Genomic DNA, 17095 nt, shown 5'->3' with positions numbered 1-17095 from the left:
AGTCTTTCATGCTTTCCATCAGTGGACAAACAGAATGTCCGGGTTTAAATATCATTCTAGGTCACTTCTTGATCCATGTTTGGAGGGACGTTGGTTCATCAGTTATGGTTCTGGCAGGAAACAGGTGACACACGCAAACGGATACATTAAGGAAGGGCCCAAGGCAGAGGCGTGGGCAGGATGAAGGGAGCCCAGCAAGGGCTAGCACCTGAGGGAGGCATTGCTCCCATAGGCCTGATGAGTGGGGTGAGGGAGTGGTTATAACCTGGAGAAGGCTGTGATTGTAGCTGTAGCTGTGAGAGAGGGCTGCACACAGGATCTGTGGCCTTTGAGAGGGACACAGCCATGGCCAGTACACAGATCGGTGGGGAGGGAGCTAGGAGAATAAATATCTAGACATCACCCTAGCCATCCACCCCTGGATCTCCTGCTGGGGCCTCCCATTGGCTGAATCCAACCAGAAGCCAAAAGCCAAGGGAGACGTCCATAAACGTCAAACTTCTGGGTAGAGAGCAAGATGCAGAAGAGTGGGGAACTGGAGACTATCCAGCACAGATCAGGAAGAAGAAATAACTAGGAAGGGTTAGAGAAGGGATAGAAAGATGAGGTAAGTGCTCAGTCTTCCATGGCATTTGCATTTGGGATTCTGTGTATGAGGCTGTGAGTGTCCAAGAGATTCTATTTGGACCTCCATACTCCCAGTGCCTCCCCCAGGGTGGGTGACGAGTGGCATGTCCCTCACCATGGGGACCACATGCCGAGCTTCCCAACAGCAACAACTCGTGCTCAAGGCTGATACCAGTTGCTTCTTGCCCACCTTGGGAAATATTTCCTAGTGAGTGGCATGGATGTAAGATTAAGAAGGGGTGCCCACGTGGTGTAGAGCACCAGATTGCTTACCGCCAAGTCTAGCAACTGTATTGTCAGCTCAGAGCATCTTCCCGTCAGAATCTGAAGGAAACGGAAGTATGAGTGACTGTGAAGTTATCTGTGTGTTTATCTTATCTTCCGCTATTCATTTCAAGAGTTTGAGTTATTATTAATATGAGGGCCTGGTTTCTGGCAGCTCTTCTCTTTGAATGGGTTTATGCCAAGCTGCCAGTTATCAAAGGATTCAGGGCCTAGGATTATGCTGTCAGGGAGTCTCAGAGCTGTGACGGCAGAACAGAGACATGGGAAAAGATGTCATATTGAAGAGGGATCAGCATTTTGTGTCTAGTCCTCGATGCCCGTTTGGTTCCATATTTCAAAAGAACAGCAAGGAAATTGTGAGCAGGGACAGATGTGGATCTTGTGAAAATCAGAGGAAAGCTGGTGACCAAGAGACTGCTCAGCCAGCTACAGAGATTCCCCGAATCTGAAGAAGTCATTAACTGATAATTTTGTGTACTTCATGCAGAGTGAATTCCAGCTGGTCTGGAAAAACACTGTGATGGCTGATAATTTACCATATTTTGCTGTCAACCGGTAATGGTCTCAGACTCTTAACCACTGTTGGTTTGAGTGAATGTTTTGGAGAGAGGGCTCAAGTGAAACTTCACGACACTGAGTCTACTACCTGGGAAGTGAGGTAGTGGGGTGCCTGGGTGATGTCCTAGTCACCACAGTCTCTTAAAAACATCTGACATTTTACATCCTTTCCATAGGCAATAGTTCATCTGTCCCTAAAGCTGAGTGAGGGCCCTTATTTAGCTTAAAGAAAGTCATTGGACCTTGAGTAAAGAATTGTTTCCTTGTACATCCAATCCATTCTCCCACCTACAGTTGTGATTCTGCTGGTGAATGACCATGAGCTGTTAAGCCATGGTGTGAGACAAGAGGACAACTGTAATATTGGGGTTGAACCCAAATGCCACCTACTGAAGGAACACCACTGAGTCATCTTCACTTTCACCGAAAGCACAGGGCACTATCACCGAGCATAAGAATGCTCGACAACTGTCTGGGGCCATGTTGGGTGGGCAAGGAAGAGGAGGCACTGTGTCCCTTCAGCCACATCTTAACTGTGCTGCATTTGACTGACTTTTCACGTTGATTGAACTGTGTTCGACTCGTCTCTCAGCATCAATTCAAACTAATTAAATGGCTCTTCATCTTATCTGCTTTCAACCATCTACTCATCAGCAGACTAGAAAGGAGGCTGGCTCATTTCTTTTTCCTGTCAGTCACCAAAAGGGGCTGGGAGCTTTGATAGGGGGCTCATTGTGAAAGAGCACATAGATTTGAGCAAAGCTGTGGAGAAGGAAGTGGCCTGTCTTAAGTCCTAGAAGGACAACACTGGTGCTATTCGATACATTGGGTGGTGTTTCCCAAATGCTGCCCAGGGGGTTGTAGCTACATAGACACAGCATAGAGAAAATTTGTTGACCACCAGAACTAATATTCTTAGGTGCTTTTGATCACTGCCAGCCTAGTCATCCCTGTAGACCACTGTCAGATTTTTTTTTTTTTGGTCAGAAAGAAAACTGAAACGCCAATGATACCCATCTTGTGACTGTGACCAATTGCCTGCTGGACGGTTCTTAATGTCCTGAGCCTCAGCAGGAAACCACGGAATCTATAAAGTCCTGTCCAGCAGAAATGAGTCTGATTGTGTATGGTCTGGTTAACCCAGATTGCCTTTGGTGCCTGAGGGCGTTGATATTTTCTCATTATGAAGACTTTCCCATCTAGAGAACGCTACAAATAAAACTGCTCGGAATCAGTCTGAACTGCCTGTTTCCGTGGTAGCAGACCTCTGTCTGGAGGATAAATCTGCACCATCTTTTTTTGGGGTTTCAGCCAGTTGTGTTACAAGGAGTTCCAAATGTGCAATGTGTCACCCAACAAGATGGGCTCCATCAGTTGGAGAGGGAAGTTTTGTCACCAATAGGACTTGCACCCTTGGCCAGACAGCAGTGTTCAAGAGAAAGCCATCAAAGAGATATGGAATCCACATACCTGAATATTTATTTCAGTTCTTCCTATTTCTCACTCTTCAAATGTGAACTTGTGTCCTGAAGGTGGAGCTTTAGTACAGAAGAAAACTGGAAAGGGGTAAACGTGTGTACAAAATGGGGTAGAATCAGCAAAGAACACATTTATATGCTTCCTAGTCTCCTACATTTTTCATGCTAAAAAGTAGGCACAAATTCTGATGTCTTTCATCGTAGGAGCCTGCATACAATTAAATGCGAGGAAAAAGACGCCTGCTCTCAAGAATGGGGTTTATGGTCCCAGTAGAATGGAGAGAAACTGTAGCCATCAAAGCCATTTATACTTCTTGCTGGTAGTATTTTTAAGATGTTGTTTCCTTTTCAAAACGAGGCAGCAATGAATTGAGCAGTAATCAAAATGCTGCACCATAGAGTATGTTTAATCCAAACAGCTCCCAAGATGGTCTGCTACTGATTGTACCAACTCTACGGGACTTAGAGAAATTACGTGGTTACCAGCGAAGTAAAACTATCTCCCGAATGGAATCGAACTGTTGCTTCTCAGCACATAACAACACTGCCACAGCCGGCTCATGATGGCAGTGAAGATCATTGTGTTCCTCATCATTCACAGGGAAAATTGTCAAAATACCGGCACATAAATCCTCTGCTATGCTGTGAAGGGTTCTATGAGCTTCTGCAGATGTTTTTTAGATACTACTTTTTCCATTTCCAGCAATGCAAAAATTCTTACAACATTTCAGGTGGGAAGGGAATGGGAGAATAAGGCCTGATTACTTTGGAGCAGAGAGAGCATCTGACCAGCCTTGCCTAAGATCTCCTGATTAACATCAACCCTGTATCTCAAGACTTTCCCCTCCTCCTCCACTCCTCACCAGCACCCCAACCACCATCACCACAAGAGAAACAGCGACCTTATATCTCATGGGAAAGCGTTTGCTGCCCACTGGCAGGCAAAGATAATGTTATTCAATTTCAAATGGGGAAATTATGAATGGAAAGACAACCACTCCGAATTCAGAATATGAGAGCCACTGCAGGAACGATAAGATGCTTCAACTGCACGTCTAGGCAGAAACTCATGTTTCTCTTCTGCTTCTTGCCTCCCCACTCCCTCCTTTCCTTGAGCCTTCCAGGGCTCCTGCTCCTGCCTTATCCCTCAGCACTGGGGAGAACTTGAAGCCCTGTTGTAGAAGTTTAAAATCTACCACAGCTGCTCCTTCAGGAGGGCTCAGCATCTCACTCCATTCCACCGGTCCCCTCAGAGATTCCATCTACAGTTGGGGAACTGGGAGGGGAAGGAAGAAAGGGGATGCAACCAGTTACCCTCCTGTCTTGACATGAGTACAGCCATGTTTGGCTGCTCCATTGACCTATAGCCACCAGCACACAAAGAAATACAAAGCTGCTTTCTGTGTGGTGGAACTGGCCTTTTCCCGGAAACTGGCCTTTCTCCCACGGAGGGAGTTGCAAGCTGTAACAGTTCAAGGCTCTTGGAGCGTCGTAGCGCGGGATGGACTGGCCATCTGTGCCGGGCTAGGATGATAACCAAAGAGAACAATGCACGTACACAACTACTGGGCTGGGACGTTAGCCAAGGGGGTCAGTGCACGTACGCCACTGATAACTGTTTTGTGCATGGGAACACTAGATGCTTGCTCTGTAAACTCTGTAACTGCTTATATAAACTGCTGGAAACTGAGACCTGGTGAGAGTTCCACCTGTGGAAGGGACGCCTTGCCCAGGATGTGTGATCCTTGCCCAGCCACGTCGATTGACAGGACTCCCCCGGCAGTGGGGCGTGGATGTTGTGAGTAATTGATTTACTGTGAAGTAACTGATTTCATGTGTTCTCTTTCCGGTTGATTTGTGTCATTTCCCTTCGGTCGATCTGGTGTTTCCCTTTCCGATCGATCTGATGTTTTTCCCTCTCATTATATGACCTATTCGGATCTGCTGCTATCTCAGCCGATGTGGATGTTTTCCCTTTCCAGTCGAGCTGGTGTTTTTTCCCTCTTATTATTTGACCTATTCAGATCTGTTTGCGGACTATCGCCTTTACTATTCTCTATGTAATAAAATATACCTTCAGTCCATTTGTTTGGAGTGAAAAGTGTCTTTTACATCTCCGATCGAATCCCCGAACCTCTCATAACACCTCCCTGGGGTCTCTGGCCTAGAGATGGCCTGGGAAGAAAGAGATCAGTTCCCATAAGGGTCCTCAGGATCCCTCTGGTGCACCCTCTGCATCACCTGCCAGACTGAAGGGTGCTGGTGGTGCTCTCAGCCACCTCAGGAAGCTGGAAGGTATTCCTGCATCCTCTGGGGGGACCCCTTCTGAGAAATCATGAACCTACACCCAGGTGTGCCATGACTTGCTGTGCTCCAGAAATTCTTGGTGGCCTTGGGGGCAACCCAGCTGATATTCGCCCCCTGGGTAACGTGATGAGACCTCAAAGGGTCCAAAGAAAAGAAGTGGGAAAGGATGAGACAGAGGGAGAGCCTCTAGGGAAGTAAGGGTACCTGGCTCTAAGATTAGAAGGCTGGGCTGGGGAGGGTGGCTTGGAGCATTTAACTTGGGGAACTTTTCAATCCCACCTGCTGAGAATGATCTCCTGGTAGTATTGTAATGGCCACAGGTGGCACTTGTCTACAGCAGGGACAGGTAAGCCGCCCTGGAGCTACATAGATATTCGAACGTCGGCTCTGCTGTTTACCAATAGTGGGACCCCAGCAAGTTCCATAACCTCTCCATGATCATCGTCATCACTTCTAAGTGGAGATGCTAATAACAGTTACTAATAATTAATAGAATTGTTACGAGTGTTAAATGAGTCAATCCACATAGTGAATTTAGAACAGCACCTGATGCGTAGTAAATGCTCAATAAATGTTAGCCATGATCAGTATGGTTAGATGGTGAGTAGAACTTTCTAAGTGATAGGTTTGAGAGCCTGGGACTCCGTCGCCAAGGGAGATTAGAGAATCTTTTCAAATATGAGAGCACCAGCCCCGGGGATTGTCCAGAACCGGAGTCCTGGCGCCTGCCGTTCCCCCACCTCACTTCTCTGACCCGGGGAAGCCCAACCCCTTCACAGGGGCGCCTAGATCCCCGGAGCCTCTGGCTCCGCCACGTCTCCTGTGCGCCACCCCAGGGCCTCCCTCCCGCCGCTCCACACCTGTCAGCCGCCCTCGCAGCTTCCCTGTGGCCCGAGCCCCGGGCCTGAGCTGCAACCTCTTAGCGACCTGGGTCCTCGCTCCCGGTGCCTCGTGTATCCTCCCCGCTGCTCTCGTAAACAAAACCCCGGCGTTGGAGCAGCCCGGGCGGACGGGCGCGGAAGCCCGCTCGGTGCGCTGTCAGCGCGCCCCGGGAGCCCCGGGCGAGCCAAGGGGCGATGGTGGCGGCAGCGGCAGCAGCTCAGCTTTGTTATGAATAGATGAAAGAGGCCACCTACACAGTAACCCAAATTACAAGACCTCCCTCCTCTCTCTCTCACCGAATCAAGAGGGGAGGGGAGATGGGCGTGGAGGGAGGGAGGGAGGACGGGCAGGAGGCGGAGGGCGGAGGAGGAGGAGGAAGAGGATGAGGAAGGGGGCCAGTTGCATCCCACTTTCACAATGGGAAAGTGAAACGCACAAGCGCACCCAACCTCTCTAGCCCTCCCCGCCTGCCTCGCTCTCCTCCGCCCGTCCCCTCCCTTCTCCTCCGCGCCTCCCCGCGAGCGCCAGCGCTGCACAGAGGAACTCTCCGGTGAAGGGCGAGGAGGAAGCGGCGCCACAGCGCGCAGGCTTGCCGCCGCCGCCGTCGCCGCTGCACAGGCTGCCGGAGCGAGCCCGCCGCGCGCCGCCCTCCGCGCTCTCCTTCCCCAGCGAGCTGCGGGGATGGGGCGGCCGCGGGAGCCCGAGCGCGCGCAGGAGCCGCCGCCGCCCGCGTCTCCGTTGCTGCGCGCCTGAGCTGCCGCGCGCCCTGCCCGGGGGCGGCCCCCCCAGCTCCATGGAGGTCTCCCGGAGGAAGGCACCGCCGCGCCCCCCGCGCCCCGCCGCGCCGCTGCCCCTGCTAGCCTATCTACTGGCCCTGGCGGTGCCCGGCCGGGGCACGGACGAGCCCGTGTGGCGGTCAGAGCAAGCCATCGGAGCCATCGCGGCGAGCCGGGCGGACGGCGTGTTCGTGGCGAGCGGCAGCTGCCTGGACCAGCTGGACTACAGCCTCTCGCGCCTCTCGCGCCTGTACCGGGACCAAGTGGGCAACTGCACGGTGCCGGTCTCGCTGGCGCCCCCCGCGCGGCCCCGGCCGGGGAGCAGCTTCAGCAAGCTGCTGCTGCCCTACTGCGAGGGGGCGGACGGCTCCGGGGGGCTGCTGCTCACCGGCTGGACCTTCGACCGGGGCGCCTGCGAGGTGCGGCCCCTGGGCGACCTGAACCGCAGCTCCCTGCGCAACGGCACCGAGGTAGTATCGTGTCACCCGCAGGGCTCGACGGCCGGCGTGGTGTACCGCGCGGTCGACAAGAACCGCTGGTACCTGGCCGTGGCCGCCACCTACGTGCTCCCCGAGCCCAACACGGCGAGCCGCTGCAACCCGGCGGCGTCCGACCGCGACACGGCCATCGCGCTCAAGAACACGGAGGGGCGCAGCCTGCCCACGGAGGAGATGGGCCGCCTCAAGCTGAGGTCGGGCGCGGGCAGCCTGCACTTCGTGGACGCCTTTCTCTGGAACGGCAGCGTCTACTTTCCCTACTACCCTTACAACTACACGAGCGGCGCCGCCACCGGCTGGCCCAGCATGGCGCGCATCGCGCAGAGCTCCGAGGTGCTGTTCCAGGGCCAGGCGGCCCTCGACTGTGGACACGGCCACCCCGACGGCCGCCGCCTGCTCCTCTCCTCTAGCCTGGTGGAGGCCCTGGACGTCTGGGCCGGCGTGTTCAGCGCCGCCACCGGGGAGAACCAGGAGAGGCGCTCCCCCGCCACCACGGCACTCTGCCTCTTCAGGATGAGTGAGATCCAAGCGCGCGCCAAGAGCTGCCCCTCGGACTTCGAGACGACCCATCCAAACTGCGTAAGTCCTGCCCCCGGGACGCTGCGGGGAGCGCTCTGGCTGGGGAGCCGCCGCCGAGACGGAGTGGGAGGGAGACCGGGGTGACATTTACCAGGTCCGGGATTCACACAGCCCGGTGGCCGCCCGACGGCAGTTCTCACACCGTCTCCGAGACCTCGGGCTACTCTTAAAGCACGGCCCGAGGTTCCCAAAGGGAGTGTAAAAAGGGAGATGGAGAGGGTAGGAGTTAAGCTCAAAACTCTACTGACTGCATCCCAGTGCCATTCTTCTCTGTCCCAAGGTGGACGCTCCTTTGGGGCCGAGCCTCCCCAAGCAGTCCCCCCAACCCTCCTCTCTAATCTCTTCCCCAGGTGTGTGGTCTTAGCAGGCATGTGGGTTTGACCCTCTTCCTCAGCACACGTATCAAACACAGTGCCCTCGGCAGAGAAGCCATTGAGCCTAAAGGGCTTGCTGCCACACCCCAGCCTTTGTGCCCCCCACCCCCCCCTTAACACATGTGATGTGGTTTGAAGAGTTGGTAGCCTGCTCAACATAGGTCAGTGCTAGCCTGGAAAAGAGGCTCATGCTTGGGGGAACAGAACCCTCAGCGTGACCCAGAGCAAGGGGGCGGGGCTGTGGCTCTGATGAGGGCGAGCTGCGGTCTCCCGCTGGGGCGAGAGGCTGGGGAGGCTTTGGGTGTAAAGCTTCACCGTGGAGGGGAGGGCCAGAGAAAGTGCTACAGGCAGTTTGTCAGCTCCAGATTGTCGGACTAGACCGCGGTGCTCAGGGGCACCACCCTTGTGTTGTGCCTGAACAAGGCAAACGACACAGGTTTCCCCTGGGCCCCCAGGGCAGCCGTGGCTTGACTCTTGAGACTGGCATTTCTTTGCCTGGAAAAGAAAGCCGCAGTTCAAGAGGGTCCAGTTGATGGGGATTATGGAGCCATTGTGCACTTCTCAGAGGCCGTTTTTCTTCCAATGCTGCTGGCACATCAACTCCACATATGGCTCCTGAGAGGGGAGCCTGCTGAGAGCCTTCTTTATAACTGGACAGAAATCAAATAGCAGAAATTAACGGCTACAGGTGTTGCCATTGTTTTGGTATAAAATGCGTCAGAGAGAAAGGGCAGAAGTCTCCGCTTGGAAAATGTGTTGTGTTGGTCCATTTGTTGTGTAAGCACACAGGGGAGCATTGGCTCTAAGATATATTACTATGTGTATAGAAGGCACTCCCACCCCCACCCACCCCTTTCTCTGCAAAGCACGTCTTACCAGATATTAGCCCTAGCATCCAGGGAGTAAAAAACAGGTCTTTTGCAAAGCCCCTTCAAATGGTCATTTGCCTCTTCCTCTTTGACTATCAGTTGTGTGCTGGGACGCAAAACATTATATTTTCATTTAGTTAACTGGTATAATTTTTTAAAGCATAACTAACACATAATGCTCCCTAAATGACTACTTCTTGCTATACACATAATTTAATATTTCATACCTGTCTTTATTAGATCTTTATAATCTAATTGTTCAAGTTTGGCAAAAATTATTGCCTTCTACTTCTCTGTTGAAAGACTTGAAAATACCCCCAGATATTACTTTGTGTCAAGCTTTAGGCATATTTGGTCTCCAGAGTTAATGACAAGACAGCTCGGAGGCTCACAGCAGGTAATAACAGTGGAAGTCCAAGCTTTGCCATCTGACAGCTGTGTAGATCTTCAGAGCCAAAACATTTCTCTTGACTGCCTCTCTCTACCCATTGGGTCCTGGAGGACTTAGTTCCCTTCCAAACCCAGCAGGCATCCTGAATGCACTCAGAATCCACGTTTTGGCTGGATCAGGTGTTCCTACTTGCGCTAGGATGAGGAGGGGAAGGGGAGGTAGGAGAGCTGTTTATCCATCTTTCCGGGAGCTTTGGAGAGAGCTGCCCCATGGAAGTCAAGCAAGGGATAAACTCATGCTGCGAAAAATCTGGAATTGGAAAAATAAATAATTAAAATAGGTCTCTCCACGGCATTTCTTGCTACTGTTATTTATTGAGAACTCCCAGTGTGCTCAGAGTTGTGTATTCTGAAAGACAGGGTGTCTACCCCCTGAGCTTGTCATCCAAGTTAAATAATATACCCTGGTTCAAACAATAGCATGTCATGGCGGCACAGGTGGGAGCTTGAGTTTTGTGTGTGTTTTTTTTTTAATTTAAGTAAATTCATTGCTGCATTAAGTATGCATTTAAAAGCCCTAATGGAATTGAATTTCAAGAGGGGTTTGAATGAAAAAAGATGGTAGTTTTGATGAAAAAGCTGACAATTTTCTAGCCTATTAAATAGGCAGAGAAGATACTTTATTCAACAGATAGTTGATGCCTGCTATTGTAAGCAATGCTCTGTGCTGGGTGCCACTGATTTTGCCACCGAAAGCACAATAGCAGGTTGCAACCCTATTTAATGGGGTAATGGGGTCAATGTGCCCCCAGTGTCACTCAGAACAATGATGTCATTTGGTTGCATTTGTTCTGCATTTTGTTTTCAGGTTTTGAATGTGTTTTGGAAGAGACATGCTGAATTATAGGTGCCTAAAACAGGAGACGAACTTGAAACACTCTAGAGGGAGCCTCAATAGATTCCAACAGCGATTACTTCAGAGCAGCCACAGTCATCTCAACAGTAATCCACAGGCAGTGAGGCACCAGCGGCGAGATTTGCTTGCCTTCTGCCTCTCGTACTAGCTGGCTCTCGCTTATTTTCCATCTTCAATCAACCATGGCGAGCAGAGTGACAGGAGTGACGGGGTTGTGTTTTCTCGTTTCTTGGTTCTCTTCTTATCTCATGCCGGCTGCTTCTCCTTCCCTTCAGCTTCTCCCGCTAAGGATTAATTTATGAGATACTTGTGCAGTGAGTGTGTACTCAACTGTTTACACACTGGGCCGTTACTTTTTCTCCCTTGCCGCCAATTTTGAATCTTCTTTCACGACTCTTGCAGGTTAGCTGCAGCCCGCAAATGTGCCAAGGCGGCTGAGTTCTGTAGACCCGTCTCTAATAACGCTCATAAATATTTGTACAGCAGTTCCCCCTATATTATTTCTTTTGAGCCCCTCATCAAGTCTGAAGTTGATTCTGTGGGCAGCATTCCCATTTACCTGATGAGGAAGCTCGAGATCAGTTAAGCAACTTTCTCAAGATAACCGTCAGAGCCTCCAGCTTAAACCCAGGTCTTGCAATGTCTACAGTACTTTTGTATTCTTTCCACCACTCTGGTGCTTCTCGGTCTTTCCCTTGAAAGTCCCCTAATTAAAGAAGCAGCAACCAACCTCCCCTAGGATGTGGGGTTGAGGCTGGAGGGTGCCCCTCAGAGTGTGTTTTAAAACTTCATGTGATGTTGTTTCCATTTTATTCTATAACATATCTGGGAGCTTGGGTTAATATAAAAATGAATATTTTAAATTATGTGCACATTAATTAATTTAGCTTCCTCCCTCTCTGAACTCCTGCTACCCCTGGCATACCAAGGCACTCATAGAAAAGTGTTTGTACCTGAGTTTTAAAGTCTGATTGTTCCAGATTTGTTTGGTTGCCATAGTTGGGTCCTGGGGTCGCTTGTGGTTTAAACATGGTGGCCACCCCCTCTGTAGACACTGAGGGTGGCGTGTTTTCCTATAGTGTTGGCCAACAGGACTGAGTCTTCTAGTTCATTTTACTCCTTGTGGGGAGACACACCCCCTTCTTCCATACTCACATAATTCCATAGCCTGCCATAATTTAACCGTCATGCAGACAACCACAAAACGCTCACATGCTCTCTAACAGACAGTAACCCAAGACACTTCTAGCTACTGTGTGCAGAAGTGATGTCCCAGGACCACTTGGCAGTGCAACCTTGTTGACCTCAAAATCCACAGTCTTCCTGTGATGTTTATTCCTCCTTTAGTTTCTGTTATGATCTTGTCTAGCTATTTTGCAATCTATAGACTAGATGGTGAATTTTACCACCGTACACACATCTGATACGCAAGGCTGGATTTAAAAAGCCCAACACCTACTTAGGAGGAGGGAAAAAGCAATCAGAGCTCCTATCTACTGGATACTTACTATGGCCAGGCTTTGTGCTAAGTACTTTACATGCTTTATTTTTGGTTGATTCTCACAGTCATCTTATGGGACAAGGACTATAGTTACTATGATTTTATAGATGAGAAAATTAAGGCCCGGTGAGCTTTGGTTAGGTTCCACACCTGGTAAATGGCAGAGGATTTAGAACCTCAGTTGTCTGGCTCTTAACCACTACCATGGACAGTCTAGCACCACAGACATTGGGTTCTGGTGTCAATCCTATCCTGCATGGAACCTTCTAGGCCCTTGCAACTGCTCTGATAAGATTAGCCGTTTGCAGACATAAAACTTACGATAGAACTTACAGAAAATCCTCGACTGTGAACTGAGTGTCTGGATCTGCATATTTGACCACCTGAAGTTCAGGCTCTGGGAGGGTTGTAGTTCCTCAGCTGTCAACTGCTAGACAAGTTGGCATTCTTTGTATTCAGCCTTATAAATGACCTCAGAGAGACCTAAAGCCCTCAAGAGACTGCTCCATTTTTGTTCTGAGACACATCCAGAGATCTCAGCCTGTTAAGTCTGGGTTACAGGCACTCTTGTCTTTATTAGCGGCCACGGTTAAAATGGAAGCCCCAGAAGGTCAGGAACATTGTAACATTTTGTTCTCTGTTGAACCCAGAGTGCCTAGCATAGTACCTGGTATGTAGCTGGGGCTTGAGAAATGTTTGTGGATTTAATTAATGAAGGGTCTTGGAGGATCATGGTGGAAATGTTTTCTGTACTTAGTGGCAACACTTTCCTGAGTCTGGCCACTTCAAAATCCCTTAACCATTGCCTTTTTCTTAATGTCTGATGTGTCAGAGCCTCTTTCTTCCCTTGTCCTGGGCTATCTGGCATCTCCACTCCTCTGGCTCTTCCCAAAAATCCCCATTCATTGGAACAGCTGGGCTTCTGGTCTTGCCAATATGGGAGTTAACTCAGATCGTAGAAACCCAGCATGGTTGGAACTTCTGTGGTATAATTTACTAATGTGCATGATCATGCCTTTTGGTGACAAGGGTAAAGGGCTTTATGCTGTAGGGCAGTGGTTCTCAAGCTGTAGTCTCTGGAGCAGCAGCATCAGCATCTCCTGGGAACTTGCTAGAAATGCAAATTCTTGGGCCCAACATCAGACTTCCTAAACTGAAACAATGTGGGCTGGGACTAGCAATCTGTGTCTTAACAAGCCTTCCAGGTGATTCTAATATACACTCAGGTTTTAGAACCACTGCTGTGAGCTAACACAGTTGTCCTTGTATTCTACCTGAGGCCCCTGGGGTAAGAACTGGTCCCATTTTTTCCATTGCAGTTTTACTCAGGGCCATATAAAGTAACCAACTCATGCCACTACCCTTATATTCCTTATTCTCTTCTAGTTGCTCAAAGGAAATACCTAGAAGACCTTCTAAAGCCTTTCAGTTTTTTTTGTGTGTGTGTGAGGAAGATCAGCCCTGAGCTAACATCCGTGCTAATCCTCCTCATTTTGCTGAGGAAGACCGGCTCTGAGCTAACTTCTATTGCCAATCCTCCTCCTTTTTTTTCTTCCCCAAAGCCCCAGTAGATAGTTGTATGTCATAGTTGCACATCCTTCTAGTTGCTGTATGTGGGACGCGGCCTCAGCATGGCCGGAGAAGCGGTGCGTCAGTGCACCCGGGATCCGAACCCCGGCCGCCAGCAGCGGAGCGCGTGCGCTTAACCACTAAGCCTCGGGGCCAGCCCAAGCCTTTCTGTTTTTGAGCTTATAGTCTGAGTCTCAGGAACCGATAGGTCATAGTTTAATGAGCTCCTTCACTCTTGCATACAACAGTCTATTTGCATTTCATTCCAGGATGTGGGAGGCTTTCTGGGTTCTTCCACTCTGCTGTACATCAGAACCAGTTCCACACACTGAAATTCTCTCCAGGGGTCTATTCTTTACAACACTGATCCTGATACTCAGTTCTAGCTTATGCACAGCTGGTTGCATGAAACCAAGATCTACTTAAGCAAGTTCAAATAAGGAGATGGGGGATTTAGTGGACAGAAACACATGGAAATCTAGGAGGAGGAGCAGTGCTGTGTAGTGGTTACATGCACAGCCTCTGGAGCCAGGTCGACTGGGCCCAAAGCTGCCACTTACCAGTTGTGTGCCCTTGAGCATGTTATTTAACTTTTCTGTGCCTCAGTTTCTTCATCTATAGTCATCCTATTTGCTTCATAGGATTATTGTCTGGATTAATGAGTTTATATGTCTAGGATGAACATTACTTGACCCATAGTAAATGCTATGTACGTATTTACTATCATCACCATCATAATTATTAACAGTAATCCAACAGGGCTCCTTGATATGGAATTGGAAGGAGGTTCTGGATTCAAGGCAGCTTGAAGGAGCTCAGCAGCAGGAAGTGATGGATGCTCATTCTAAGGTTTCACTGTCACCATGACTGAGTGTGGCGGCTTCCCCCAGTCCTGCTACCACATGGCCTCCTCTACTTCCTCACGTGTCTGCCCCTCAACCCCTCCACCCCTCCACCTGAATGTGCTGCGGCCTGCCCTCATGCTCACTCTGCCTCTCAGTAGCATGGTACCCTCTCTACCTCCCTTCAAGGTTCTTGATGACCTCTGCCTTCCCTGAACATGTGGTGGCATGTAGCTGATGAAGACGGAGGCTGTTCTGAGAAATCCCTAAGTCTGCCAGGGGACGATTTGTAGGCATCGTGGGTCTAACTTGTTTGTGGGAGCAGGGGCATTGTTTATGAAATGTGCTCATAGTTTTTCTTAGATTTAAATTTCTATCTTGATGAAAATGCTAATTTTTATACTATCACAAAACTAAATAGAATTGTGACCTCAGTTTCACAAGTTTCTCTAGTTGATTTTCATATCAGTTTGACTGTCTACCTCAATAGTTACACACAGCGTTCTTCTCAGAGGAGTTACGAGAGGGATGTGACCCCAGCATTCCCTGCCTCACCACCCTGGCCAATGCTCCGATGCAGAGGTCAGCAAACTTCTTCTGTAAGGGTCAGATCATCAATATTTTAGGCTTTGCACGGCAATCTCGGTTGCAGTGGCTCGGCTCTGCCACTGAAGTGTGAAAGCAACCACAGACAGTACGTGAATGAACAAGCTGGGCAATGTTCCAATAAAACTTTATGGACACTGAAATCAGAATTTCCCATCATTTTCACTTGTCAGGACATATTGTTCTTCTTTTGATTTTTTTCAACCATTTAAAAATGTAAAAACTATTCTTAGCTCATGAGCTATTAAGAAAACAGCCGGCCGGCCAGATTTGGCCCACAGAATTGGCCATAGTTGGTAGTTTGCTGACCCCTGCTGTTATGGAAAGGGGAGAGTCAAGCATACATTCACAACGCCCTAGGACACCGTCAGAGAGATTTAGCAACAAGACGCTGGGCAAGCCCCAAGAAGGAGATCAGACTCAGCCTGGGAGGATCTGGGAGGCTTCACAGAGGTGATGATGGAGCTGTGTTTTAAAGCCCAGTGGAGAAGACAAGGAAGGGAGTTGCGGAGAGACAGAACAGCTTGTGCACAAGCGGGAAGTTGAACGAGCTTGTGAACCGCAGGAAGCTCACCCTGGCTGGGGTGTGTCCAGAGATGAGCATCCAGGTCCAGATGGCGAAGGGCTTTTTGAGACAGGCAATGGTGGCTGGATTTTATCCTGATGCTCAGTCATTTTCAGACTTCCCAAATCTGGTCTTTAAATAAATCTTAATCAGAAGCTCAATATGAGAAAAAGGTTAGCAAATCGTCGTTGACCTGCTGCTGTGGGTGAGCCGTTGACAAGTGCTGGGACACAGTGGGGAGCGGGCCGGGAGGCTCCCAGACCCCTGCGGCTTGTCCCGCCCCACCCCTGCCTGTCCCTGAGGCGTCTTAAAGGAACTTCTGGGACTCTGCTGAGCAGAGTGTGAAAACCACCGCTATGGCTGGTGGAGGACGACAGCAGGGCTATAAGCAGACATGATCTGACTGTGTTCTAGAGAGATTACTCAGAAGAACGGATGAGGCCAGATTAGAGGCAAAACAACTAATTAGAAGGACAATCATTGGTTTAAGCAAATAATCTCTTGAGTTTCGGTTATGTGCCAAGCACTGTATGAAAACATTTCTATCAGTGATAAATAGAGTGGGTAATAAACATGTAGCAAATAAAGAAGTTTTTTTTTTTTTTTGTAAGGAAGATCAGCCCTGAGCTAACATCCATGCCAATCCTCCTCTTTTTGCTGAGGAAGACCGGCTCTGAGCTAACATCTATTGCCAATCCTCCTCCTTTTTTTTCCGTTTTTCTCCCCAAAGCCCCAGTACATAGTTGAATGTCATAGTTACACATCCTTCTAGTTGCTGTATGTGGGACGTGGCCTCAGCGTGGTGCATCGGTCCACGACCGGGATCTGAACCCGGGCCGCCAGTAGCGGAGCTCGCGCACTTAGCACGCACTTAACCACTAAGCTACGGGGCCGGCCTCAGAAGTTATTTTTATATTAAAATGATAGCTAGCCCTTGTGGAGCACCTGCTGTATACCAAGTGTTGTTCTAAGCACTTTACCAATGTTAATTGGTTTAATCCTCACCACAACCTTATGAGATGAGCAGTATTGTTACTTCCATTTTACAGATGAGGGAACTGAGGCACAGACTGAGATTGGGGCTACGAAGGAACTAAACAGATGTTGGGGAAAGTTCTCTTGAAGGAGGTTGAGTTGACGCCAGGGAGATGGGAAGGGCTATTTAGAGATATCCCCATGAAGACCTGGGAAGCAAGCTCTCCTAGCAGCTCAAAAGAGGAAATGGTCAATTTGACGAACAAAAGGTTAGTGGAGTTGAGTATAGGGAGGTGGGAGGGGAGAGGGTCAGGGGAGGAGGCTGAAGAAGGAAGCAGCAGCCAGATCCCATAGGCCTCACAGGCTGTGGGAAGGAGAGTATATTTTTTTCTCAAAGCCCTAGAAGGGAAGTGAAATGATTAGATTTGAATTCCTAAATAATGGCTGCCCTGTGGGGCATGGATGAGAGTTTGGCCCTGATGGAAGCAGGGAAACCTGC

General features: G+C 49.6%; 1 protein-coding gene across 3 annotated transcripts in view; it reads left to right on the top strand.

The window, feature by feature from the left end:
- The first annotated feature begins 6568 nt into the window (after window positions 1–6568).
- Window positions 6569–17095, top strand: part of PLXNC1 (plexin C1) — a 147237-nt gene continuing 136710 nt past the window's right edge. For all 3 annotated transcript variants that reach the window (XM_058568651.1, XM_058568650.1, XM_058568649.1), the window contains exon 1: window positions 6569–7989. In XM_058568651.1, the coding sequence (XP_058424634.1) occupies window positions 6931–7989 (1059 nt within the window). In that variant the 5' untranslated portion in view covers window positions 6569–6930. The remainder of the gene's footprint in view (window positions 7990–17095) is intronic.

Source organism: Diceros bicornis, chromosome 25 (assembly GCF_020826845.1).
Source record: "Diceros bicornis minor isolate mBicDic1 chromosome 25, mDicBic1.mat.cur, whole genome shotgun sequence".
NCBI lineage: Eukaryota > Metazoa > Chordata > Mammalia > Perissodactyla > Rhinocerotidae > Diceros > Diceros bicornis.
The sequence above is the reverse complement of the archived record's forward strand: the minus strand, read 5'-3'. Positions and strand labels throughout refer to the sequence as shown.